Source organism: Drosophila kikkawai, chromosome 2R (assembly GCF_030179895.1).
Source record: "Drosophila kikkawai strain 14028-0561.14 chromosome 2R, DkikHiC1v2, whole genome shotgun sequence".
Lineage (NCBI taxonomy): Eukaryota > Metazoa > Arthropoda > Insecta > Diptera > Drosophilidae > Drosophila > Drosophila kikkawai.
Genome location: NC_091729.1, coordinates 17,131,255 through 17,156,581, shown reverse-complemented (window position 1 = coordinate 17,156,581; position 25,327 = coordinate 17,131,255). Strand labels below are relative to the sequence as shown.

General features: G+C 44.2%; 6 protein-coding genes and 1 pseudogene across 8 annotated transcripts; 4 read left to right on the top strand and 3 right to left on the bottom strand.

Moving 5' to 3' along the window:
- Positions 1-643: 643 nt before the first annotated feature.
- Positions 644-2,591, bottom strand: Ssl (Suppressor of Stellate-like). 3 transcript variants are annotated; one of them, XM_070284086.1, is made up of 3 exons: positions 2,461-2,591; positions 1,824-2,387; positions 644-803 (listed from the first exon to the last, which is right to left on the bottom strand). In XM_070284086.1, the coding sequence occupies exons 1-3, from the start codon at positions 2,502-2,504 to the stop codon at positions 659-661; spliced, it is 753 nt and encodes a 250-aa protein (XP_070140187.1). In that variant the 5' UTR covers positions 2,505-2,591; the 3' UTR covers positions 644-658. The 3 variants fall into 3 exon arrangements, with proteins under 3 accessions (XP_070140187.1, XP_017016849.2, XP_017016850.2); XM_017161360.3 differs by lacking the exon at positions 644-803 and adding an exon at positions 1,436-1,770; XM_017161361.3 differs by lacking the exon at positions 644-803 and adding an exon at positions 1,436-1,754.
- A 550-nt stretch (positions 2,592-3,141) lies between these two features.
- Positions 3,142-5,126, top strand: LOC108070763 (T-complex protein 1 subunit zeta pseudogene; annotated as a pseudogene).
- Positions 5,127-5,451: 325 nt separating this feature from the next.
- Positions 5,452-6,525, bottom strand: Prosalpha4T2 (Proteasome alpha4 subunit, Testis-specific 2). Its single transcript, XM_017161375.3, has 3 exons — positions 6,332-6,525; positions 6,042-6,271; positions 5,452-5,970 (listed from the first exon to the last, which is right to left on the bottom strand). Exons 1-3 carry the CDS (start codon positions 6,431-6,433, stop codon positions 5,538-5,540), a joined length of 765 nt encoding a protein of 254 aa, XP_017016864.1. The 5' UTR covers positions 6,434-6,525; the 3' UTR covers positions 5,452-5,537.
- Positions 6,526-12,084: 5,559 nt separating this feature from the next.
- Positions 12,085-12,690, top strand: LOC108070796 (uncharacterized). Its single transcript, XM_017161396.3, has one exon. The coding sequence runs from the start codon at positions 12,085-12,087 to the stop codon at positions 12,688-12,690; it is 606 nt and encodes a 201-aa protein (XP_017016885.2).
- Positions 12,691-15,037: 2,347 nt separating this feature from the next.
- Positions 15,038-20,840, bottom strand: Letm1 (Leucine zipper and EF-hand containing transmembrane protein 1). Its single transcript, XM_017161525.3, has 5 exons — positions 20,739-20,840; positions 20,097-20,417; positions 16,133-18,453; positions 15,763-16,068; positions 15,038-15,702 (listed from the first exon to the last, which is right to left on the bottom strand). The coding sequence occupies exons 2-5, from the start codon at positions 20,167-20,169 to the stop codon at positions 15,337-15,339; spliced, it is 3,066 nt and encodes a 1,021-aa protein (XP_017017014.1). The 5' UTR covers positions 20,170-20,417; positions 20,739-20,840; the 3' UTR covers positions 15,038-15,336.
- A 731-nt stretch (positions 20,841-21,571) lies between these two features.
- LOC108070750 (Ionotropic receptor 60b) lies at positions 21,572-23,305 on the top strand. The gene has a single exon (XM_017161347.2). The coding sequence runs from the start codon at positions 21,572-21,574 to the stop codon at positions 23,303-23,305; it is 1,734 nt and encodes a 577-aa protein (XP_017016836.1).
- A 180-nt stretch (positions 23,306-23,485) lies between these two features.
- On the top strand, positions 23,486-25,255 carry LOC108070749 (uncharacterized). Its single transcript, XM_017161346.2, has one exon. The coding sequence runs from the start codon at positions 23,486-23,488 to the stop codon at positions 25,253-25,255; it is 1,770 nt and encodes a 589-aa protein (XP_017016835.2).
- Positions 25,256-25,327: the final 72 nt, after the last annotated feature.

Sequence of the window (25,327 nt, the reverse complement as noted above, 5' to 3'; positions counted from 1 at the left end):
TATTTTCGTAGTAAGCTTTTGCGGCATTTGGAAAAACAACTTTTCGAAAAATGCATCCTGGCACTGCGATGGCAGAGAGAAATTGCCGAGCCCGCAGCGATACAATCAAATATTCGGCAATTCTTGAAAACACATTTGGTCCGGCGCAGGGACAACAAAAGGATAAAAGGATGGAGAATGCCAGCTTCGAGCAACGTTTCCAATCGAGTGCGAGTCCATTGTTTACTAGGGCAACATAGGGATTTGTTTATTGAACCAGGGGCAGATGCAACAAGACACATGGAGTGCCGGAAATGCTGTAAATATTACATATATTGTACGTAGCCACAGGGCGTGGTATTAAAACTTGGTGAATTAAGTAAATAAAGGACTAAAGTTTAGGAGGAGAAATGGATACACTTTATTATTAAAGATAAAGGTGAATTTAAGAGAATTTATTTGATATTTAAAGACTACATTTTGAACATTTTCATGATATTGTGTTGTTATTCTTTTAATAGAAAATGGTTAAAATCAGAGGGTCATTTCTGAAGCAGTTTTCCAGAATCAACAAGTAGCCGTGTCCTAGTGAATGAGTCCCTCTTGGAACCACAAAAGGAGCAACCAAAGAAAAGCCATCCCGAGGCAGCGCAGACAATAAGACAACACATTGCCGAGCTCAATTGTAATGTAAAACAAAACGTTCGCTTCCTCTTGAATCCTTTACATTTTCTTCGGCTTTTCCGGCTTCAGCTCTCTTCGTCTCTGTATCTCCCGCCACCATGCTCATTATACGGTCTGCCAGTTTAAAACTCAATAAAAAGCTGCAGTATGAAAGATTACTTAATGAAATTAAGTGTGAAAAGTGTATGTGTGTGCACCAGAGAAAGAGAAAAACCCAGAGAGAAGACGCTTGTGCCGGCACAATACTCCACTCAAGGACAGAGGAAACGGCGTCGAGTGGCGTGGAAAACTGAAAGCGGCAGGGCGGCAGTAAATAATAATAAAGGCATGACTCATTGGAGATGCCAGCGGAGAGCAGGAGCAGCCGTTAATTCAGGCCCAGGACTCAGCTCGACTCGACTCGACTCCTTGAGGATGCCTCAGCAACTGGGCGTAATTCCCATTATCGGCTTAGCAGGTTATGCTGGCAAGTGGATTTTGATTGTGCAATCCAGCGCACCAAGGATACACGGAAATAAGTTATATCCCCACTCAAATTACAAGGCGATTGAAAAGTTTAAAGTATATTTATCAATAAAAAGGCTTTGGGAAAAGCCATTAAGATCATTTGTATTGCCTTGATTTTAAGGGAGGAGGAAAAAGAAAACTTTTAAGGAATTAATATTTATTGTGTTATTTGAAGAGTAAAAAACCTTTTTCAGTGCATACTTGCTTAAATAGGCCGATTAAGAGAGCTCCCTCTGGTTTTACCCCCATTTAATTAATTGAACTCTGAAGTTAGCTCTAATACAAGTGATTGATATGGTCAGGCTGTACACTAGGCATGAGTGTATTCTTAAAAGTGTGTGTTTTGTGTTGTGTCCGTGTGCCTTGTGTCCCTGGCCATATCAACTCACTGCATCAAGATCCGTTTAATTGCAACAAGAGAGAATATATATATGTTTGGGTGCTTTCCCGTAACTATTTTAGTGTTTTTGTAGAAAGTGAAAACGGTTTAATTGTCGACGCGATTGCGACAAAGTCACACTGTTGGACTTGGTCAAATCAACGCGATCCGGCGATTCGAGTGGAGTTAATGCCGAATGGTGGAGCTGAAAGCCAAATAGACTGTCATGATTTAGGGTTTAAGAACTTATTTCTAAAATAAAATTTTTACCCACCGTCCCACATACTTCTCATCTGGCGGATGAGGCCGTAACTCCGGCAGCTGCATGAAGAACATGTGCGGGAACCCGGTCCCGAACATGGCTCCATCCAGTAGACAGCAGCGTGATCTTGGCTGGTAAACGTCAAGACAGCGCGGACAGTACAGCTTCACGTGAGAGTGACCGCACAAGTCGGACAGGCCAATCGGCAAGGTGTTCTGACCCTTACAGTAAAACCTCGGGCAGATGCCGAACTCGCCCCTCTCGTACTTCTTGCACATGGCTTCCAAGCCGTGCGAGGTAAGGATATACCGGGCATGGATCAGGCCATACAGAGTCTCAGCATGGACAGTGTCCACTGCCTTGTCCCAGACTTCGGGCTCAAATTCCGGATCAAGAATTGTTTGCAGAGCAACGTTGAAGTTCGGCACCGCCGTCTCCAGGCCCGTCAGGTTGAATCTGTCCAATATGTAGTCGTTGGGCACGCGACAGAGGAAGTCGTGCCCCTGGAGACCGGTGAACCAGTGGATCCAGCTGCACACTGGCCCAGACTCATAAGGTCTGGATATGGAGTGTTGGCTGGGAAATATCAAAACCGGAATATGTTTTTAAAATTTTAGGACAATTTTAAAAAATATAAAGAAATACTTACTTCCCCGACATAATGGCAGAGACTGAAAATAAATGAAGAGGCATGATAGAATTATACAAGGTAGTCCACTCGACTGCCGAAGTCGTTCGGGTTTTGGTCCATTAATGTCAGTGCATGGCCTGCTTGTCGAACTGAAAGGTTGTGTGTGGACGGTTTTTTTTTTTTCAGAGCTTTAACCCTTAAGTGGCCAAGAAAAAAATTACATTTACATACGTAGATGAGGTTTCGCATGGAGGTCTGATGAAACCATCATCGACACTTAAAAACAAAATAAATCAACTCGAATTTATATTTATTATTTTATTATATGTATTATTATTTATTATTTATTTTAAGATACGCATATACTTTGGAATTAAGAGCTTAAACAAGAGAATGGCTGTTAAACAACAAAAACAAAGAATTATGTCAAATTCAAAACTTATAAATATAAAATTATAAACAATACAACTCTTGTCATAACTAAGGAAACTTTTAGCCCCATGCACCGTGTACGGGTTAATCGAAGCACTATGTTGCCATTTCACTCACACTAACTATTGAATGCTATTTCACTCGCACTTACATCAGGGGACTATGATTTTGCCGAGTGGACTACCTTGTATAATTCTATCATGTGAAGAGGAATGTTTGAAGGCTATTCGTCAGGACCTACTACATATGCGGCACTTTGGTATTTTGAACAAGTCTGAATCAATTCAAAATTGGCCACACCCAAGTCGTCATCAATTATTCTGTCATTTGGACATTGCCTTGCCTTGCTGATTTATATTCCTGAAAATTTAAATCTAAATCATCTTCGAGAAAACCGAAAATGGCAGCTGTAAGTCTCCTCAATCCAAAAGCTGAAATTGCCCGAGCCGCCGAGGCTCTCGGCATCAATATCACCGCGGCCACCGCTCTGCAGAAACTCATGGCCTCCAATTTGGGACCGAAGGGCACCACCAAGATGCTTGTTTCGCCCGCAGGCGACATCAAGATCACCAAAGATGGCAATGTGCTGCTCCACGAGATGTACATCCGCCACCCCACGGCAGCCATGATCGCACGGGCCAGTACGGCCCAAGACGATTCCTTGGGAGATGGCACCACCTCCACGGTCCTACTAATTGGTGAACTCTTGAAGCAAGCAGGCCTGCTGATCGAAGAGGGCTTGCATCCCCGCATCCTGGTGGAAGGTATTATGCTGGCCAAGGATCGGGCCTTGGAGGTGCTCCAATCTCTTCAGATTTCTATGCCCGTAGAGCGTGAATCCTTAATTCCTGTGGCCAGAACCAGCTTGAGAACTAAGCTGGAGTCCGGCCTGGCCGATATGCTCACCGAGATCTGTGTGGATGCTGTCCTGGCCATTCGAGGCGATGGCAAGGATCAGCTGGATCTTAACATGATCGAGCTGATGGAAATGCTACAGCACAGCAGCCTGGAGACGCTGCTAGTTGAGGGACTAGTCCTGGATCACGGAGGACGTCATGTAAACATGCCGAAAAAACTGAAGGATGCCTATATCCTCACCTGTAATGTGTCCCTGGAGCTGGAGAAAACCTCTGTGACTTCCACTTTTTGCTACAAAACTGCCCAAGAACAGGATAACTATGTGACCGAGGAGCATCGCTTCATAGATCTCCGCCTGGACAAGATCATAGAGCTGAAGAAGCGGGTATGCGAGGGAAACCAGAAGGGATTTGTGGTCATCACTCAGAAGGGCATCGATGTGCCATCCCTGGAGGCCTTGGCCAGGGAGGGAATCCTGGGCTTACGCCGTGCCAAGCCCAGGAACATGGAGCGCTTGGTGAGGGCCTGCGGCGGAGAGGCCTTGAATTCACTAGAAGACTTGAAGGAAGAGCACCTGGGCTTCGCCGGATCCGTTCGTGAGGAGATCCTGGGCGAAACGAAGTACACATTTGTGGAGCACTGTCGCAATCCCACTTCCGTGACGATCGTTATTCGCGGCGAGGCTCGTCACCAGATTATAGCCATTAAGGATGCCATACGCGATGGCCTCCATGCCATCCAGAATGCTATCCGGGATGCCAGCGTTGTGCCTGGTGCCGCTGCCTTTGAGATGAAGGCCCACAGCGAGCTCCAGACATTTAAGCACTCCATCAATGGCAAGGCTCAGCTGGGGGTCCACCTCTTTGCCGAGGCCCTCTTGGTAATACCCAAGACCCTGGCCGCGAACAGCGGCTTTGATGTCCAGGACACCATTGTCAAATTGTCGGAGGCGCAGCGGGACGCTGAGTTCTCCGTGGGTCTCGACCTGGTCACCGGAGAGACTGTGGACCCTGCTGCTGCTGGCATCTTTGACAACTACTGTGTGCGTAAGCAGATCCTAAACTCCTGCTCGGTTATTGCTGGCAATCTCCTGCTCACCGACGAAATAATCCAAGCGGGCTTGACGAGCCTAAAGGGTTAAACGTTGGTTTCAGCTGCAGTTTGCTCATTCTCACACCACAGCCTGGCTTGGAGTCCTTCGCCTCTGATTGAAGCACTCGATTCCGGAAAACTTTTTCTAGGAAATATGACAGCCTGGAGAGCCAAAGGTGTGCCAGGAACAGGAAAGCCTTAATGGAACTAACAGAAAATCGACAGCGGCTACACTAAGAACAAAACTGAATCCCTTGTTAATTGAAATAAATCAGAGATTAAACGAGAAATTGCTAAACTAATTTTTAAATTGTTTTCTTTAATCCGAGATTTCAATTTTTAAATAACATCAAAAAAAATCAAAGCTCAACTAGACAAACATTTTCTGCTGGTGTTCACGCATTTCTCTTACTTTTTTTTAGCAAATTCAATTCCCATTTTCACTTAAAACTTTTTAACTTGGTTGGCTGGAAAAAAAAGAGCGGACGTTAGGACATAAAGTAAACAAATACGCCCTCGAGACAAATTAAGTGATTTGCCCCGCTTTACACATTTTTCCTGCTGATTACTTTTCCTTCCCCATCTCCCTGGCCGAAATTGAATTGCCCAAAAAGAAAAACCAAGCTATGCGATGCCAGGAAAGGAATGGTTTATCAACTTTTGATTAGGAGTATCTCGTAAAGTGTTCTCCTGCCCGCTGGCAGTGTCCAGAATCAAGGACGTGGGGTTTTGCGCGTCCGCTGCTTGACCTCCTCCTCCATTTCCAGGTGCACATCCCTCACGAGATCGGCGACGACCTGGTGATCAATCATCCGTAGCGGCTGCTTGTGCTCGAGGACAGCCACCTCCAGTTGGTTCTGATTCAACGTGGCTGAACTCACCAGGGTGCGGACCACATGCTTCAGCGTGGCCATGGGCTTATCAGCGGAGGCCAAAATCTCGTCGGCATGCTTCTCCATATGCGCCCGGGCCAGGGCACCCGAGCGTCCGGTGCCACTTGCCTTCCACTCGTAGAAGATGCCCGAGGGCTCCGTTTGGAACAGGTGTGGAGTGCCGTCCTCATCAAAGCCACCCACCAAGCACGACAAGCCAAATGGACGCCGGCCATTGCTCTGTGTGTATTTCTGCTTCATCTGGGCTATGAATCTGCATTGGAAAAATGTGGAAAAGTGCAAGAAGGGTAATGGAAAAACCAAAATCCGTTTAGTGTTACCCACCGCGTTATGTACTCCACAGACACGGGCTTCTCAAAATTCAAGCGATGACTCTGCGCCTCTGCCTGGGCTCGGCTGACTATGATCCGGGCATCGGCTGTTAGGCCGGCAAAGGTCATCACCACATGGTCGTCCAGCATGCAGATCTTGCGAACAGTTCGCTCTTCCTGCAAGGTGTTCACGTTCTTTTTCTCCATGCCCAAAACTATGGAGTTTGTGGTGCACAGACCAATCTTGAGGTAAGGAGTACATTGAAATATATCTTCCAATTGAAAAGAAACATCTTGGCTTACCACTGTAGAGCCCTTGCGAACCGCCTCCTGGGCATACTCCACCTGGAGTAGGTGGCCATCGGGCGAGTAAATGGTCACAGCGCGATCATAGCGGCCAGCCATGGGAATTGTTTTTAATAATCTTTGGAAATTAAAAAAAAATGTATCTATATTTTATGTACTAGTTATGTATGTTCAAGAGCTAAGAATTTTCTGAATACTTAAAAAAATATTATGATAGTTAATATGATGCCAAAAAGCCTGCTAGTATTATAAAAAGTTATTTAGTTAAAAAATTCCAAATTATTTAATAGAAATTCCCTTATGGCATCTAACTTCTAATAAAAGCTATACATTAATTGCAATTTAGAAGTGATAAATACCACAAATTGCTGTCATCAAATTTACAACACAAATTTCTGCACACATTCTTAATGAAATAACCTTAAAACATCCCACTAACTGGAATACAATTAAATCGTTTTATATATAATCACTTTATGCAGTTTGTAGCTGTCATCGCCATCAAGCTTTAATTAAATCGCTATGAAATAAAATAAATAATTGAATTTGCTGCAATAATGGCAAATGCGCATAATCCATTCTATATGCGAATTAACAATTATCGCCTTAATCGAGTTATTGATGTCACAAATTGAGACAATTACAAATGAAGCTGTTATACCATAATAATAACTAGCAAAATTCTGCGCAAATTGCTATTGATTTGGGCCTCCTTTTAAACCCGGGAACACCCGGCATTAGGTCCTACTTAAAAGGGAAACAACCAGCCTCGAATGCTGACAACAAAATCTCAAAATGCAACAAAATCTCTGTCCAAACGTAATCGTAATCGAAACAGCTTCATTTGGCTAATGTGCTTAGCCAACAGAGGAGCCAAGCTGGGGGGCCTTCATCCGCATCCGACTTTGAATCCAACATCATGGCAGAGCCAAGATGCGGTGCTTAGTATGCCAGCAGCGCGCAGTCCGCCATAAATTTATATTTAACATTTTATGACAACCGTGCGCTGGAGTAAGGGACACCGGAACGCAGAGGGTGGACTCCTCCTCCTCCCCCTCCTCCCCCTCCTCCTTCTCCTGGCTGGAGCAGATCCGGGAGGTGTGGCCCACACTTACTAGGATTAAACACGTGCCATCACGAAACACCCAATGTGCCCCCAAAACAAACGTTTACAAAACTGCGACGACTGCCAAATAAATAAATTAAGCATGGCGGCAAACAAAACGGACCGACAAATAGAATCACAAAAATGCAATTATTTTCACTCCCAATTTACACACGTTGTCGCACTTTCCTCTGCCTTCTATTTTTTTTAGGAAAATCTGTTTTATTTTCCCTGCCAACGCAACGAATTTTATTTAAAATTTTATTACCGTGGCCGCGGGTTCAAGCGCTAAATGAATTAATAAAGGCATTTATCAAAATTGACAATCAAAATGCATTAGTCGACGGCAGCATATGAAAAAGCTCGATTTGTTAATATATTTTTTGATTTTAATTAAAAACTAACTAAAGGAATTTAAAAATCAGAACAGAATACCAAAATCAACAATTTTCTGCTTAATTTTAGTCAGCACTTCAATTTAGAAATATAGATCAAATAATAGTTTTTATTAATACAATTTAAAATAAATATTTTGAGCTTATAAAAAACTTATTTTTATAAACTTGAAAAACTCTTTGAAGGAGCTCTAAGTACAGCTCTCTATTTAAATTATTATTATTTAATAACCTTCAGCATATGTTGTTGAGAATTATAGAACTTTTCGAAAAACAAAACACTCACCCTCTTAAATGGCAGCTCCATCAATAGTTAAGCTCTCGTTGAGCTTGTTAATTAAATAAACATTTCCAATTTAAGGGCCATGGCTTCATTAGCACTTTGCACAAGATGGAGCAAACCCCAGATGGAGAAACGAGTGTCTCTGGCCCCGGGCCATGTGCCAGCATTAAGTATACGCCGTGTGTTCGGTGTTCGGTGTTCGGTGCGTGCTCCTGCCCGTTTTCGGCATTTGATTAAGCACTTTTGCTCCATAAATAGTGAGCATCGGGGCAATCGAAAATGCTGCTTCACACCGAACACAAGAAATTGCCCTTGAGGCAATCGAAGAAGAAGGGTGGCTTATAGGGCCAGGCAATAAGCAGAAAATGCGGAAAATCGAAAGAGCTGAGGGGGGGATGTACGCAAGACAACAGGCACATAAAACAAGGCAACAACATGAGCCAAAAACAGCACAAACTTTTGGCGGGGCAAAGCCAGGGGAACTTACCACGATTTGTTTGCTTCGAGCTTAATTTGTAGCGTCAAATGGTGTTGATTGTTGTTTTTCTTGCTTCTAACCCCACAACACCCCCCATCGTCATCGCAACTAAGGACCCAATAAAAGTTGAGGACGCTGTTGTGGATAAACAAGGTTTGGAGCACAGTTTCAAGTGCTTCCAGCTCGGAGCGGGGCAAGTATTCCCCCCACTCCCGCGTCGATGTGTGGAAATTAATGACGAGCGATTTGAAGAAGATGGGAGATCGGGAGTGGAGCTATGAAAATGGAAATGTGTTTACATGCTGAAAATGTCGGCAGTCCTTGTTGGGCCTGCGGCATGCAAGAAACATATTTCAGCAAATTGTCAATTAATCATTGTTGGAAAGTCCATATAATATAATTTTCTGTTGCATGGTCGTGAGTCGCCGATTTGTATCTGATTTTATTAAATTTATTGCATTCCCTTCATACCTTCATTCAACTTATCGGCCAGGTTTAAGCTGCACCAAGAAAAATATAAATAAAAAGGAAAGAGACGTATTTGTTTTACGTTATACTGAAAATATCTAAAATATTTGTAAATTAAATAACTCCTGAACTCCTAATTTATACTAAATCCTCTTAAGTAATCAAAAAACATATATTTTAATACAAGAAAAAAAAACAGAGTCTTCAACTTAACTTGTTTATTTATTAAAGATATTTTTTCTGCCCCTCCAATCTCAGCCATTTAATCAGTTTTGTATTTCTAGCTTCAGCCGTTACCCCTGCTCGCCGGCAGCTGGGAAACGTTTATATTTTGTTTGGATTTCCCGGGACACGCTGACGGCGGCAAAATGCAAATGACCTTTGACCATTGAGTGCAGACGGGTACTGGCCCGGTTTGCCACGACTCTATCTCTATATTATGTATACGTAAGCTGCGTGTGTCTCGGCTAAGTAAACACACGACAAGCAGGGGAGAGGGCCAGAGTTCGCCCCGGCACCTGATGTTTCAAACGGCGCGCTCAGACATTCACCTGGGCCTGAGCCCTTTTTAATAAACCGAGCAATGCACACGCCATTGTTGACTTAGTCCTTTCGCATCTCCTCGGAAGGATCCCAGCTTCTGTTCTGTCCTGGAGCTGCCATTGCTGCTTATGTAGATGTTTGCGAGGGCTTCGCCCCAAAAGTGCCATTTTGAGTCAACGAACTTTGGTCTGGCCAACAAGCTGCGTCCTTTGATGGCCGCTTATAAGGTCGATTGTGCTTATTGGCCATGTGCCTGTTGAACTTGGAGATGTTACCGAAGAGCAGCACCTGCTGGCCGGGAGGCAGCTGCCCATATCAGCAAAGTGTTTAAATCAACACTGAGAAGTAAATCGCTTTTGAAATCTGATTTCTAGAATAGTTTTGTGCTAACTTCTAAAAAATAATGTTAAAGAAAACTACAAGTTATTTCATTCTTAAAATATTAAATTATTATCATTTAGGAAACCCAATCTGTAAACATTTTCCCTCAGTGAATCTCTTCCTTGAGATGAGAAGAGCTCATTACGCTTACAGTAACTTTGACGGGCATATCGGCGGATCTGCCTGCTAGTCATTAGGACATTAATACGTGAGCTGGTTTCGGATATGGGCAATACTCAATTTAATTAGGAACACAATATGTCCGTGAGGAGTTCAGTTCCGGGTTCCGGGTGGCGGGTGGCGGGTTACCGGGTTACGGGGCGGAAGGCAATAATGTAATTTAGAAGTTGCAAGTTGCTGCACTGCCAATTCCATTTGGAAGTTTCCAGTTGCACTCACGCACAACCGCGAATAAAGTGCAACCAATTGCAGTAAAGTGCAACTGCAGCTCCATCAGTCAGTCCCAGAGCCACCCTCTCCATCCTCTCGTTCTTCGCTCCGCTAACTAAAAGCCAAATGGCGACAAATGCTGTGCAAATTAAGGAGCTGGAGAGGATTGGAGCTGGGAATGGGAGCCGCCAGGAAGGTATTGATGGAGAAAAATGCAGCCAGCGAAAGAAAATGGAAATGGAAAAATCGAAGTGCGAGTAACGAGGAGCATCGTTGGTGCATGGAGCGACGATTTCCACTAATGGTCAGCGAGGGTCGAGGAAATTGCGAGTGCTTCAGCTGTCGCGCACTTTTGTCTTATTAAAGTTGCAAGTCCTTCCATTTTTTAGCTCATGTCAGAAGAACAATCTATCATATTGAAGTAGGACTTGAAGTGGAGAAATCTATCTGGGATAAATTTCTTAAATGCGAATGTAAACCATTCAAATATTGCTGCAAAAGTATCTTTTTTCATTGATATATTTTCCTCACCAACAGATAGCAAAGTTTAGGGAAAAAATAACAATAAAAACACACGTCCTGCAGCTAATTTATGCAAGTACAGGTGAAGGAACTACCTCACACAAGCACAAACTTTCCGGAAATATCCCAAAACACAAACACCTTTAACGAAGCCAAAGCAAGTAAACAGAATAAATTCGGAAATAAACAAGCCAATTGAAATGCGACCAAATCAAAGTCACAAGATATAGCCTGACCGAAATGCCGGAGGAAGGACCTGTCGATTCCTTCGGTTCCCAGCTTTATAGAGCTTACCCGGCAGTGCAATTGCAATGGCGGCGATGACCACGACGACACGCGACCTCCATGCATATAAACATTTCACAGTCTGGCGACATATCTGCTATATTTTTATGGCCAACGTGCGGGCCAACACCACCACCAGAGCTTCCTTTTGACCAGAAAAAAAATACACGGAAAATGGGAGAAAAATGTGTCTGTAGAGCGCCCTTATCTCTGTATAATCCACTTTATATTTTCACACTACCACACACAAATTGAAAATAAACACAAATTCGGGTTACGAGCGCAAAAAAAAACAAGAAGGGAAAGGGAAAGGCCAAAGGAAAACTCAGCTGGGGATTACCATTCATCGAAAATCAAAATCGGCATTTATGAAAGACATAAAGACTCTCGTTGGCCAAAGGGAATTATTGGTTATTTAAAGTTTGCTTTAAGGGTTTTATTTTTTTGGTAGCATTTCATAGCAGTTTGGGAGCTTAGAAAAATAGTGCTTTAAAGCTAACCAAAATAGAAAAACGGTTTATTACAAAATAAAAAAGGAAAACAACCCAAAATGAATAATAAATATGTTTGGGAATATTGTTGTATAAAGGCCATGGACTAATCACTATATCAGGCATAATTCAGTCATTTTCCGTTGAAAGCAATAGAAATTTATTTTCTGTATTAGCATCAACAATGTTTAGCCCTATAAATAAACAAGTTACATCAAAATTTCAAAGTGCACACAAGCAAAAAATTTTATCGCAAATTAATACAATGCTCTCTGTTGCGATTCCCGCGTCACCGGTGGAATCCACCCGAATACACTCCCTCCGGCGTGGGGCAAAGGTCAAGCCGGTGGCTAAGTCTGCCGCTGCTCCTCTTGCTAAATCAGCTCCTACTGTATCAACTCCTCCTGCTATGTCAGCTCCTTCCCGTCTATCAGCTCCTCCACCAGTATCACCTCGTCAGACATCTAAAAAGACTCCGGAAAAGCCACCAAATGTAGAGCAGAAGCATAATCCTTGCCCAAATGTTAAAACTTTCCTAACTAAAGAAAAGACAGAGCAGACCAAGACGAGGATAACTACGGAAGTTCCTCCAAAGACGACAGTGTCCCCTAGAAGGATAGAATCCCAAAAAATCATAGCCTTCGGTAGGACACTCACCAATCCAGTGATGCTCCCCGATTTCCGGCGAAAGAATCCCATTTCTGGAGGGAACGACTTTAAGGTGACCAAGTCCGCCTACAAACCCACAATGTCCACAATATTCTCCTACGATCTGTCACCGTTGGAGCGAAATGACTATGGCCTGTGTCACAAGAATCCCATTAATCCCATGAAATCGGTGTCGCCCACAGAGGTGCAGCTACTGCAGAGTGGACAACGTTCCACCTATCTAGAGAAGCGATACGAACGCACTCCGGATGCCAAGTACAACTATCCCGAGGCCACCAGCATGAGGTACGGCTGGTTCCACCGCCTGGGGGATCCTTTCCAGAAGCGAGTACCAAGAAAAAATTAGAGAAGGTTTTAAGTAACACCCAAGTGTCTTTTTTAAGTAGTTTTGACTTAGCAAGATTGTAAATAAAATTGATTTATATATGTATGTATAAAAATATAGCAGGTTTCTTCTTCAATATTCAAAGAAAAATCTATGAAAATGAACTCTTACAATTTCTGCTTTATATTTATTTAAATAAACAAAATTCTCTGAATTATCCAGTTTATTTTAAAGCAACGATAACTCAATTTAAGTGCGGAAAAAATATCTTTATAGATTTTAATTGCAATATGCAGCTACTAGAGCAGACCGAATGGAAAATAAATTAAATTTTGGAAAGGCAGCAATTCATTTAGGCATCTGCATCTGGTGTGCATCGCCGCCTCCGACTAGCTCATCTCGTGTTATAATGCGAAATATGTGGAGCACATGCCAAGGGCCGTAACTGACAGCAGCCGACTTTCTGACAGTCCTCCACTTCCGTCCGTTGTTTAGCTGCAGCAGTTTTTAAAGTTTCGCTTTCGGCTTCTGGCTCTGATTGCCCAGAAAATAAAATTCAGCAAGGACAAATTGCATAAGTCGAGGGCGACGGATGTTTTTCACCCCATACCCGTTCTTCACACACACACTCACATGCCATACAACGGGGCGTATGCGTATTGCGTTGTCTGCTGCTGGCCTGTGTTGTCTGGCATTTAAAGTGCCGCAAAGTTGAGGAACTTTCAGAAACTCGTTGCGGTTCCCGGTCTTTTGATTGACTCATGAAAGTCTTGCAACTTTTTAATTGTTTTGTAACATTTCCTCAAATAATTTTGCGATTTTTTCCCCGCCGGAGTTTGTTATCGTCTTGCTGCTTTATTTCATTGGCACAGAGATTCTACGGGGCGTTGGCTTCAGACTTATTAACTTCATTCCATGGCAAAAATACTTTAAATACGCCGGGTCCGCTTGTCTGTCTTACGGTCTCTGTCACTGATTGTCTGCAATTCATGGCAGATTTCGGGTTTCATTGTTGCATTCGAAGCACTTTCAGCTGAGCAAACTTTCGCCGAGACACTCTGCACAACTTTCCTGTCCATCCTGTCCAGGGCCAGTCAGAGTCAGACCGGATCCCGGAATTCCTCCTGCGCTGGTCCACTGAGTTGGCTTGTCTGCGGTTGTTGGGTTTTGCCTGATTGCAAACAACAATCCTCACTTGGCCCGCAGCAGCTAGCTCGCTGGCTCCCAGAGGGGCTGAAGTTTATTATTATTTGGCTTGTTTCGCGTTTTGGCGGTTTTATTTACCTTTAAATAAATTTCCGTTTTATTCTTTTCCATCGGTTTGCCTTTATTTGTTTTCGATTTCGTTGTTGGGGCGAAAGTTTCGCTGTATTTACTTGGTATTTGGCGAACAAATTGTGATGGATGATTGTTATGGGGATCCTAGACTCCCATAGATCACAGGATCAATAGTCCATTTGAAAGATGTCGAAATTTACGACAAGATTCTTGCGGGTGACCCGGCAAAAAGAATGCCAAAATATCTGAGAGCAGTTTTAAATATTTTACGAGTACCACACTTCCTCCCCTTGGCCGAGTTTTGGGGAATATGATGTGAATTTATGGGTCAGTGGCCAGGCAAAGATGAAATTTTCGAACATTTTGTGGTAATTTTTATTACTTCTATTGCCCAGGACATGGTGCTGCAATGCACTGCTTCCAGTTTGGCCTCGGCCAAAGTCCTGATGGTTGCCGTAAAAGTTGGGGTTTTGCGGTTGTCGATTGCGAATCACAGCGAGCCAGGCAAGCAAGCTAGTTCCCTGACCACCCAACCACTCCCCCAGGGCCATAAACAATGCAAAAATATAATTCTGAGCAATCAATGCGGTTTGTAAGAGCCATTCTTTGGTGGTTGGAGTTCATTATTTAAAATGCCCCCCGAAAGGTTTTTGCTTTGCGGGTAAAATGAGTTTTAATTTTGATGAAAATTTTGCTACTTGGCATGGAAAATAATTGAAATGAACACTCCTTGTTGAGACTGCAAATAATACTACAAATTTTGTTTTTTTATACTAACTTTTATTGCGAAACATTTTACAAATTCTCTTTAACTCGTTTTCAAGCACACACTTTATTATTGTTTAGAGTTATCACGCGGTTTCAATTCAAATTCAATATCTTGTCGCCTACAATTAATTCGTTTTTTAATAGAGCATAGGGTTTAAATCGTAAAATAACATTTCGCTTAATGATCACAATCGCTTCGCTAATATTGTTTTGGGGGCCAAGTGAAGTCGTCCGTGGATTGGGGGTTACATAACACACATATATGGAGGTTTGAAAACATAAAACTAGGACATTTGACATTCATAAATCAAGATACGTAGGATTAAGTGTGGTTATTCATATGTATTTCTAGTAGTTTCTGGTTTTTTGTGCATTACTTAGAGAATATCAAACTACAGCCAGGCGTTAAGTAGAACAGGCACTCTTGATCCCGCTCAAGGATTTCGGATGCAGTTAAATACAGAGTTTCAATTTCTCGTTGGGGACTTGCCCCCGCTTTATGTTAAGTGTTAACAATCAACTCATACTATAGTCAGAACATTTCTGAACACACGAGCAGCCACTCTCATCTCCACCACATCACTTCGGCTTAGGTACGCGCCCAGGCTCTCCCTCAGTCGGTCAGAGCAGCTTCTTGGACGAGTTCGTCGACGACGTTGCACTGGCCGTAGCCGTTGCTTTCTTCTGTGGTGGTGTTTGTATCGTGGGTGGCAGGCCCATTTCCGTCTGGGGTAGAATCTTTTCTATTTGCCGCTCAGCCGCCTCCCGCAGAACTGCTTCTGTCGCAGTGCCGCTGCCAGGAATTCCGCCACCGCTGCCGCCGCCTCCACCACCAGACTTTCCGCTTTGATCGGAGCCAGCCGAGTTTTTCGTTGGCGGTCTGCTCTTGGGATCATCTTTCTTTTCCACAGGCAGAACTTTCGGTGCTATTTCGTCAAGGTCCGGCGCATTGTCCTTGAGCGTCTTGGCCGTGTCCTTGAATGCGGGCTGAAAAAAAAGCAATTGTAACATTAGGATATAGGAGGAAAAGAAACTCTCAAGACTTACCTCCTCCTTCAACGGCTTAGCTTTATCGTCGAGCTTATCCGCAGAGGACGACGAAGCACCTAGCTCGTGGGCAATGTCCTGAATCTCCTTGGCAGAGTCGTGAATGTCATTAACTAGCTTGGCCAGGTCCTTATCCGTCTTCTCCACCTCATTCTTTAGCTTTTCAGCCTCCTTCATGCTCTTCGCAATCGCTTTCTCAATCTTTTGCTCGGCCTGCAGGACCTGCTCCTTTTCGAGCATGGCAATAAGATCCTCGATGGCCTTCTCGCTGAGTTTGATATTGTCACGGCCAATGGACTCCATTACCTATTAACGATACACAGAATATGAGAAACATACCTTTGACTCGAGTTATTTCAAGGATAATTACCTTGCGGATGTCGTTGACCGTCACCACGCCATCCTTGTCGGCATCAAACTTCTCTAAAACAGACTCAATGTGCTTGAGGCGCGCCTCGTCGCTGGTTTCCTTTAGCACCTTGATGTTATTCATGAGGTCATCGATGCGGACAATCTCCTCATGACGACGCCGCGTCGCCTGCTTGGACAGCAGCTCGGTGAACTCCTCCAGCTGCTTCTTGTCGATCTTGACGGCCTCGCTGTCGATGCTCTGCACCACCTTGGTGATCTCGTTCACTGAAATCACACCGTCCTTGTCTGCATCGAGCTTGACCAGCAAATCTTCGACCACCTTGAAGCGCTCCTCGTCCGAGGCCTCCTTTACGCGTCGAATTGTGGAAACTAGCTCGTCGATGTGCACCATATTTGGCACCTTGTCGGGACTGGAGGGCGCGTAATCGCTGGTGTCTGCCTGCTTGATCTGGAGTTGCCTATGCTCCAGATCGTTTAGGACCGTATCCAGCTCCGCGATCATCTTGTTGACCCGGTTGTAGAGCATCTTCGCAGCTCGACTCTCGCGCACCGGTTCCTTCACCACCTGGCGCACCTCCCGCAGCTCCTCAACATCATCCTTGTAGTCGGCCAGCTCCTCCTTCAACTCCTTGATCGTCTCCTTCTCAACCACAAGCTGCTTGTCGGACGAGAGAGTCTTCAAGGCATCGGACAGCAACTGGACATCGGTGGAGGAGATGCCCTTATCGGTCTCACACACTTCCGACTTCTTTGCGTCCACGTCTATTTCCATTTTCTTAGAGAATACATAGGGAGAGGGAGCCTCCTCCTTGATGGCCGTTCGCTTGGCGATTACCTCCTCGCGCTCCTCCTCGCGCTCTTCACGAATCTTGCGCTCCTCCTCCTTAATGATCTCGATCTTGGTCCTGTTATCCACCTTGCCCTCGCTCTCGCCGATGGCGTGGCGTGTGTGGGCGCCCACTGCATCCGGCAGAACGCGCATGGTCTCCTTCAGTTTGTCGGTGGTGTTGCTGTCGTCGGAGACGAGTACGGCTCGTGACAGAAGCAGCAGCGTAGGTGGCACCTGTTCGTTCAGTGAAAGGTCAATCCACTCCTTCAACTGGAAACGCAACCGCTCGGCCGTAAGGCCATAGGCACGCATGCCGCGCGCCTTGCACGCCTGCTGCAGCTCGAAAAGATCCAGGGTGTCGACGCCCTCGCGGGCAATCACCCGGTCGTCGGTGGCCAAAGAACGCAGCTTGAGGCGCAGCTGGAAGCGGAGCAGTGTGGTTGTGCCGATTGTGTTCAGCTCCAGCACTCGGCAGAGGGCCGCCAGTTGCTCCCGCGACAGGGAATCCAGAGTGATTTCATCGTCGAAGCGCTTGGCAAACTTGATGATTTCATCGTTGCTGACGGCCTCGTTGGGATTACGGATCTTGGTGAAGAAGGCCTCAAACTGCTTGGCCTCCTCACTGCTGTGCTCCTTGTGCTGAACGGGCATCTGGTCGAGGGTCTGCTGCAGGAACTTAGCCACCTCGAGGCGAACATTTAGAGATTGCCGCAGCTTTTCCTGCCGATCGTTGGAGGTCTGGAACGTGGAGGGTAGCATGCCAGGGAAAAATTTGATGAACAGCGGCAGCAGCAGCTCCATGAACGGCACAATGATGAACACAGAGAAGGGGATCAGGCGGAACAGGTCCGAGGTGGTCCGCTGAAGCTGCTTGTTCTCACGGCGCGTCAGAGTCTTGCCGTTGAGCACCCGCCAGAGCAGTTTCGAGCAGATGGCCACGTCAATGAAGAGCAGGCGAAAGCCGTGATAGTAGTGCACCAGTTCGTCCCAAATACGAGTTCCCAGCGACTTCTTTGGCTTGGCCACAGATTTGTCCGTGGACTTAGCCACAGTGGTCGCCGAGCTAGACGTCGCCGACGTTTCGCCCATCGTTGCGCCCTCCGATTTCGGTTTCTCAGTGGAGGCAGTGGCAGTGGCTTCAACGCCCTTAACCCCTCCCGTTGCCTGGCCGTTGGCCACCTCCTTCATGATCTCCTCGACCTTCTCCTTCTGTTGGTTCTTCAACTTCTTGACCGTCACATCGATCTTTGAGCTGGAGGTCTCGAACAGATGTCGACTGACATGAAGATGCCTGAACCCATGTCCTGAGTAATGGTATCCATAGCTGTGCTGTGTCTGGAACCTCCGGTGACCGTAGATCTGGCAAGAGCCCAGGGCTTTGCTTATCTCCAGCATCGAAGTGGATGCGGATCTCCTTGGCCGCTCGTCCGGTTTGGCGGTGTCATCTGTAGAGTTGATCGAGCTGCAGGCGCAACAACTCGATTTGAGATCTGAAATTGGTTTGGAGAAATGAAGATCAGTGAGGGGTTTAACTTTTAAAGAACTTTGAAATGGAATAACGTTTTATTGGACGAATATTCTTTTATAAAGATTACATTCTTCAGGTCAATGAACTAAATACACAGTAAATAATACCCCCCACAACCTGAAGGCTTTTCCGAAACACATTTTCTTTCTTTTTAAGAAAATGAAAACAGTTCAACAATCTCAAACAGCCGGCATTGGAAGGAGAAAACAAAAAGGGGGCAAACAAAGAGTGAAAACAAAACCGCACAATAAATTATTAATCACAAAACGAACAAAACACAAGAAAAGTTTTGCAGGTGATAAGCTTGATAACCGCTTGATAACGGTTTGTTATTGGGATTTGGAGATTTGGAGGTAGACGCAACAACGAGTTGATAATGGCAAAGGCAAAGATCGCCGGCAACGTTCGAGAGTTAACACCTGGAGTATATAGCTTATGTAAATCCCACACAAACCTTCTCTACGCTGCGAATTTTCCTCTATAAATAAACGATGTGGCAAACATTGAGCAATGTGCGACGAGAGTGCAATTGTTTACAGCAAGCACACTTTTCCTTTTCTTTTTCTTACTATTTTCTTTTAGCGCTTATTCACTCTTGGCAATTGCTCAAGGTAAGTGAATGCGAAATAAGGAGCCGAGGAGGGGGAGAAAGTGTAGGCGATTCTGACCTCTTTTTCGTTTCTTTTTGAACATTTTAGATTTCCATTTTAGACCTATTTTCGGGTGCACTTGAAGCCTCTTTTGGTCTCTCTCTTTAGAGGTTCTGCGTGACTGTACTTTTTCGCAGGTGCCGCTGTGTCTGGCTTTATCTTCTACCTGTCTTTGGCACCTGTCGTTTGCTATAGAGAAATTCTCTGAAATTACCAGAAATTCCCTGAAATTCTAAATTCGTTTCGCAAATAATGCCAAATTTGTGAGTGACATCTACAGGCAAAAAATCTCTTAGATTTCTCTACGAAAATTTGTCAGAAATGGGTACAAGACGGGTGCTAATCTGATAAAGATTTTGTTTGAAAGATTTGTTATTTAGTAACTACAGTGGAACCTTTAAAGTATAAGTTTCTTATTTAGACTATTTTTATTAAACCTAATTTTATAAAATTTTATAAAAATAGGTTTTCTTTTTTTCAGGCTCAACATGAATTATTAAATAACAAAAGACACTTATAACTTGTTCGAAATTCTTAATAAAGTAAACAAAAAACTGGTTTTTAAGTCTCAATTGAGCTAGTTCTATAACTTAACCAAAATATAAGATTGTCAGATGGCGCGATTTAAAGTCCACATAAACAAATAATAACAGTGAGTAATTAAATTAGCAGCTAATCCTAAGATTTCAAACTTATATCACTCGATTGCGTGTGGCAGGGAAATTATTGAAGTGTAGAGTTTACCCAGGGTAATTCGCACAGCCTAACGGCGCAGTACACAGCAATCAGCTGTTCAGCGAAAGTGCAGCCAAAACAAAATACTGGATAGCACACACACACACTCGCAAACACACGCTCGCACACTATCAGAAGGGGGTAAAATCAATGGAAATTTTTCATAAGCTGGCTTCTTCCCACTCTCCCCGTTGCTGGTTTTTGTTTCTTGGGAACTTACACCGCTGGTTGAAGTTCTGGACCAGGTAACTCGTCCGCAGATTGCGTCCCTTGTGGCGCAGGAGGGCGTTCATGATTCCGTTCGGTGGTCAGCAGGGGGTGGTGCTGTTGGGCGCTGGGCGCGGCTTTGCTCCCGATCCGATTTCGAAGAATTTTCAAATTTAATTTTGATAATTTCCGACAAACTGTCTGTTTTGTGTGTATATTTGCTTTTTCTGTCGCTGGTCTCCGTTTTGCCCGAGTGTTTTTGTTTTGTTTGTTGGCGTTGCCTTTGTTATCGTTTCGCTTCCCTTCTCTCTCTATCTTTCGCTGCCTAACGGTACTAATGTAAAGAAAGTGGATAAAGAAAAATGAGTAGATGTCGATTAGCCGTAAAGCAAAAGATTAGGAATTTTCATGACTAAATATGTATGAGTGTGTGTGTGTCACATATAAGCACGCACGCGGCGGAGCGGCTACGTCATCGCCGCAATATCGCCCGATCTATCTTTGTTTTTGTTTTTGCCCCGCCTCGCCTCGCACTCTTCTGCCAATCAAATTACACAACTTCAGTTAAAAATTGCGAATTATTTGCGTATTTCGTGCGATTGTCAACCGGTTGACTCGCGACTACAGCATTACCGTCGATTTATGCGATAGATACCGTTTTTATATAACCCATTTACTCCTGGTAAATAATAATATAAAAAGCTGGTTGTTGTATTAAACTGGTAAATTTGTGAAAGTGTGGCCAGAGCTCGGAAATCTAATAAAACATAAATAATGTGGCATAGACTGGTATAAACTTTCATAAAACAAGGTGACCGTTTTAGAAATCCTGATAATCTGTAAACTGTTATAAATAGGCAAAAAACCGTTAAATGTATGGTCGAAAAGGGAAAAGATTTCTAATTCTACAGTAAACTCTGGATACCGTCAATCTGAAATAATGTTTAGTTTGTCTTTAATTATTGGCTCAACATATTTCATATTTTTTTATATATATACCTAAATGTGTTTAAATAAAATTGAAACCTGACTGCTTTACAAGAAAAGGAAAACTTTTAAAACAAGAGATAAGTTTTTACAAGCAGAAAACGGGAATATATACTGTTGTTTATTAATGTTGCAACGCACCCATCATAATTGCTCTCACCAAGAGGAACCAGTTAAGAATTTTAAGCTTTTAGCTTCAGTTTCTATAAGTATAATTTTAATAATATAATTTTATTATAATTTTTGTATTTATTTACCTGTTTTTTACCTTACCACCTAATCCAAATTTACTTTCCGTAACCAAAACAAACCACAAATGCAGTTCTCTTTTGCCCCTTACGAGCAATTAAAAACCATGACCTTATAGTTGTTATTGTCTTTCGGTTCCTTGCTCCTTGACTGATTTCTATCTGATTTTGTGGTAATTACCCTAACCCTAGGTGTAAGTTCCGCCAAGTTGCAGTTTGTTTACGCGAATCGCTTGGAGTGGTCAGCTTAAAAATGTGGCTGGGACTTTTAGTAGTTATCACAACTTTTGTCTATATATACAGCGAGCCCTTAAATAATATTCTGCAGTCTCTGGATGTAGAGATTGCTTACAAAACTATCTTTTTGCTGCAAAACCAAAATAATAGCTTGTGCTGGAACCAAACAGACTTTGAAGAAACAGTGCCTATATTGAATTTCAACGCTAGTGAAAGTGTGTATCTGAAGGATAGTTTCAACAGTAAGATATTGGTTCTAGTTTGCTTGGACAAAAGCGAAAATGAGGCAATGGAAGATCTCTTCAAAAACCTGGATGATATGCGTGATACTCACACCATATTGTTTGCAGCCTCAGAGGTCAAAATAAATGCCTTATTTCTAAAGTGTTTCGAAGAAAAAATGCTTAATGTGCTCGCTTTTAAGGGCTCAGACAGAAGTATTGTCTACAGTTACCAAGCCTTTCCAGCATTTCGGTTTATAAAGAGAAAAGTGACGCATATTAATACATACTTTGAACCGCAACTGAAGGACCTGGGTGGCTATACCCTTAAGATACTACCCGATAATATAATGCCGCGAACTGTGGCCTATAGAACTCCAGATGGACGTCGTCAGTTGGGTGGATATCTGTGGCACTTTATCAGGAACTATGCGAGCACCTTGAATGCTACACTGAAAATCTGCTGGGATCTAGTTCCAGAGGAAGGAATGACCCATTTGGCCATGGTCATTCAACTGGCCAAAATGGCTGGGGTGGACTTTCCGCTGGGCATTGATGGCCTCGACCTGGAGACGGCGAAGCAAAACGTTCCCTTGGAGATGTCCAGCTGGTTTCTGATGCTGCCCATGGAGCCTAGCATTCCCCGCTATCGTTTGGTTCAGCGATTGCGACTGGAAAGCATGATTCCCCTGATGATGCTGGTGGCAGTGGCGCTGGGTAATGCCCATCGCATTGAGGCCGGATTGGGGCCCAGCTGGCGGAGTTTTGTCATTGGCGACCAAGCCCTGCGAGGAACTCTAGGACAACCCTTTGTCTTGCCAAGACGACTCTCCCTCAAACTGATGACCATATATGGCATGCTCCTCATAGGTGGCTTCTTTATGAGCAACTATTACACCGCCGTTCTGGAGACTTGGCTGGTTCATCCACCGACCGGCGATCCCATCAATAGCTGGCAGCAAATGCGTTCTCTAAATCTGAAGATACTCGTTATTCCCGCCGAAAAGGAGTACATGACGGAGGCCATGGGCCTGGAGTTCATGGATACACATCGCAACATGCTGGAGATCACAAACTCGGCAGATTTCCAGCGGAAACGAATGCAAATGGACCAAGCATATGCGTATCCTGTAACCACCACATTGTGGCCACTCTTAGAGCAGGCACAGGTCAGGCTCCAGCGACCCATCTTTCGGAGGTCCCGCGAAATAGTATTCGTAGACTTACTGCTTCTCACCATGTCGCTGCCGGAAAACTCCCCCTTTCACAAGTCACTACTTAAGTACAGGAGAAATACCCAGGAAAGTGGTCTGTACGTAAATTGGTTTAAACGAAGCTTCAACGAATTGCGGGCACTTAATAAAATCTGCTACAAGACCGACAGTGACATAGAAGTATATTGTGATCTGAAGTGGGATGATTTTTACTTTATATGGATTGCTTTTGTAATAGGAACCCTTATTAGTATCCTTGGGTTTCTTCTAGAGCTAGGATACTATAGGTGGAGTTTGAGAAGGACACCTAAATAAGCCTTATTAACCAGCTATTACCAATGTTAATCGTTAAGAAATGTGCCCGTAATGGAAATCTATTGATTATTAACCTTCTATTAAGGCTATAAATGAAGCCTATTCCTGGTCCCTAAAATACAGAAACGAAGCCCGGGCCGGTGTCATTTGTCGTAGAAATTATAGCGAGTAAAGCGCAAAATGTGGAAAAGTATATCTCTTATTATAATTATTTTGGTTGAAGCCCAGGATGTTCCATTGGAAAGAATTTTACACTCCCTGAAGCTGGAGCTATCCTTCAGAACCTTACTGTTGCTGCAAAATAAAGGGGTTTCCCTAACCGAAGCCTGTTGGGGGCAAAACGAACTCGATTTGAACTATGCCTATATCAACTTTAATGCCAATCAAAGTAATCAGCTTAAAGGTAGAGTTAACAGGAAAATACTAGCCCTTGTTTGCTTGGATTCTGGAGCAGAGGACCTCATGAAGGCATTGTGTGAAAATCTAATGGATATTCGCGGCACTCACGTTTTACTAATGACCACAAGGGATACCAATATCACGTCTTTATTTGAGGACTGTCGTTCCAATCAGATGCTCAATGTCCTGGCTTTGAGGGGTTCGAATCGGGAGTTCATATATAGCTACCGTGCTTTTCCACACTTCAAGGTGATGCGACGGAGGCTAGTCCAAGTCAGAAGATACTTTGAACCACAGGTTGGGAATCTATATGGGCATCCCATCGCCATTATTCCGTACAGTCTGGTGCCACGTTCAGTGATCTACAGGGACAAGGAAGGACGTCGCCAGATTGCGGGATATCTCACACATTTCTATAAGAACTTTGCCAGGAGTTTGAATACCACTCTGCTGGTGCGATGGGACCTTGTTCCAGAGAGCGAGACACCCGATCACAATGTCACTTCCGGTCTGTTGAGGGATGGGCTGGTGGACTTTCCACTGGTGCTGACCACGCTGGCCCCAGAACCCTTCTACCCCAGCTATGTGGCGGAGATTACCAGCTGGTTTCTGATGCTACCCGTGGAGCCAGACATGCCGCTGTCCAGCTTGTACTTCAACCTCAAGGGTTGGCCCTACTTCCTGGGCCTGATGGTCGTGTTGGCCCTATTCCTGGTCAATGCCCAGCTCCTGGAGTCGGGGCAGGGATACTTCACCCTGAGGTGTGGCAACATCTTTGCGGATCACGTGCTGAGGGCCATCCTGGCGCAGTCCTTTGACATGCCCAACCGCCGCCTCTTCTTCAGCCGCACCCTGCTCTACAGTCTGCTGATGATGGCGGGACTGATAGTAAGCACCTTTTACAGCGCCAATTTGGCTACCCTATTGGTTCATCCGCCGGCTGCCTACAAGATACTGAGCTACGAGGACCTACGGCGAACCCACGGTAAAATCTTAATATCCCAACAGGAGCTCCCGACATTGAATGACTCTATAGGAAAGGATCTGCTGGAGAAGAATCTGGATATCTTTCAAATAACACCAGCGCTTGTGGAGTTTTTGGCCAAGCGGAATGAGCTCAATACTTCATTCGGTTATCCGGTCACCAATACTCTATGGCCATTCCTCCAACTGAAGCAGATCAAGATGCAACGGCCAGCCTTTCGAAAATCGAACGAGATTAGTTTTGTGCCCTTCATGCCAGTGACCATGCCCATGGCCAGAAACTCTATATATCGCGATGCCTTCAACAGATATCTGAGCCATACGCAGGCTAGTGGACTGTACGATCTATGGTTCCGGCGATCCTATCACGAACACATTGCCATTGGCAAGCTGAACTACAGCATGGACCAGACAGAGCCGGGTGGCTATCACGATCTCATCTGGGATGACTTGTTCTACGTGTGGATAGCGTATATAGGAGGCACTGCTGTCAGTCTGTTGGTTCTACCCTTTGAGATATTGTACTACAAGTGGCGGAAGGATCACCAGAAACAGGTTGTTAAATAGGCATCGATTTTTGAAATCGGAGCCTTAGCTAGATGGAATATTCTTAAAAAAAAATATTTTAAATTAAAATGT

What these genes read in the sequence shown, in the direction of transcription:
- Prosalpha4T2 (XM_017161375.3), bottom strand. Translation starts at nt 6,433, where the DNA reads ATGGCTGGCCGCTATGATCGCGCTGTGACCATTTACTCGCCCGATGGC. An exon ending in TTCGCAAGGGCTCTACAGTG is followed by an intron (nt 6,272 to 6,331) that starts GTAAGCCAAGAT and finishes CCTTACCTCAAG; the next exon opens with ATTGGTCTGTGCACCACAAA. An exon ending in TCTGTGGAGTACATAACGCG is followed by an intron (nt 5,971 to 6,041) that starts GTGGGTAACACT and finishes TTTCCAATGCAG; the next exon opens with ATTCATAGCCCAGATGAAGC.
- LOC108070796 (XM_017161396.3), top strand. Translation starts at nt 12,085, where the DNA reads ATGTCAGCTCCTTCCCGTCTATCAGCTCCTCCACCAGTATCACCTCGT.
- LOC108070750 (XM_017161347.2), top strand. Translation starts at nt 21,572, where the DNA reads ATGTGGCTGGGACTTTTAGTAGTTATCACAACTTTTGTCTATATATAC.
- Ssl (XM_070284086.1), bottom strand. Translation starts at nt 2,504, where the DNA reads ATGCCTCTTCATTTATTTTCAGTCTCTGCCATTATGTCGGGGAA. An exon ending in TCTGCCATTATGTCGGGGAA is followed by an intron (nt 2,388 to 2,460) that starts GTAAGTATTTCT and finishes GATATTTCCCAG; the next exon opens with CCAACACTCCATATCCAGAC. An exon ending in GATGAGAAGTATGTGGGACG is followed by an intron (nt 804 to 1,823) that starts GTGGGTAAAAAT and finishes TTCATACTGCAG; the next exon opens with CTTTTTATTGAGTTTTAAAC.
- Letm1 (XM_017161525.3), bottom strand. Translation starts at nt 20,169, where the DNA reads ATGAACGCCCTCCTGCGCCACAAGGGACGCAATCTGCGGACGAGTTAC. An exon ending in CCAGAACTTCAACCAGCGGT is followed by an intron (nt 18,454 to 20,096) that starts GTAAGTTCCCAA and finishes AACCAATTTCAG; the next exon opens with ATCTCAAATCGAGTTGTTGC. An exon ending in CTAAGCCGTTGAAGGAGGAG is followed by an intron (nt 15,703 to 15,762) that starts GTAAGTCTTGAG and finishes CTTTTTTTTCAG; the next exon opens with CCCGCATTCAAGGACACGGC.
- LOC108070749 (XM_017161346.2), top strand. Translation starts at nt 23,486, where the DNA reads ATGTGGAAAAGTATATCTCTTATTATAATTATTTTGGTTGAAGCCCAG.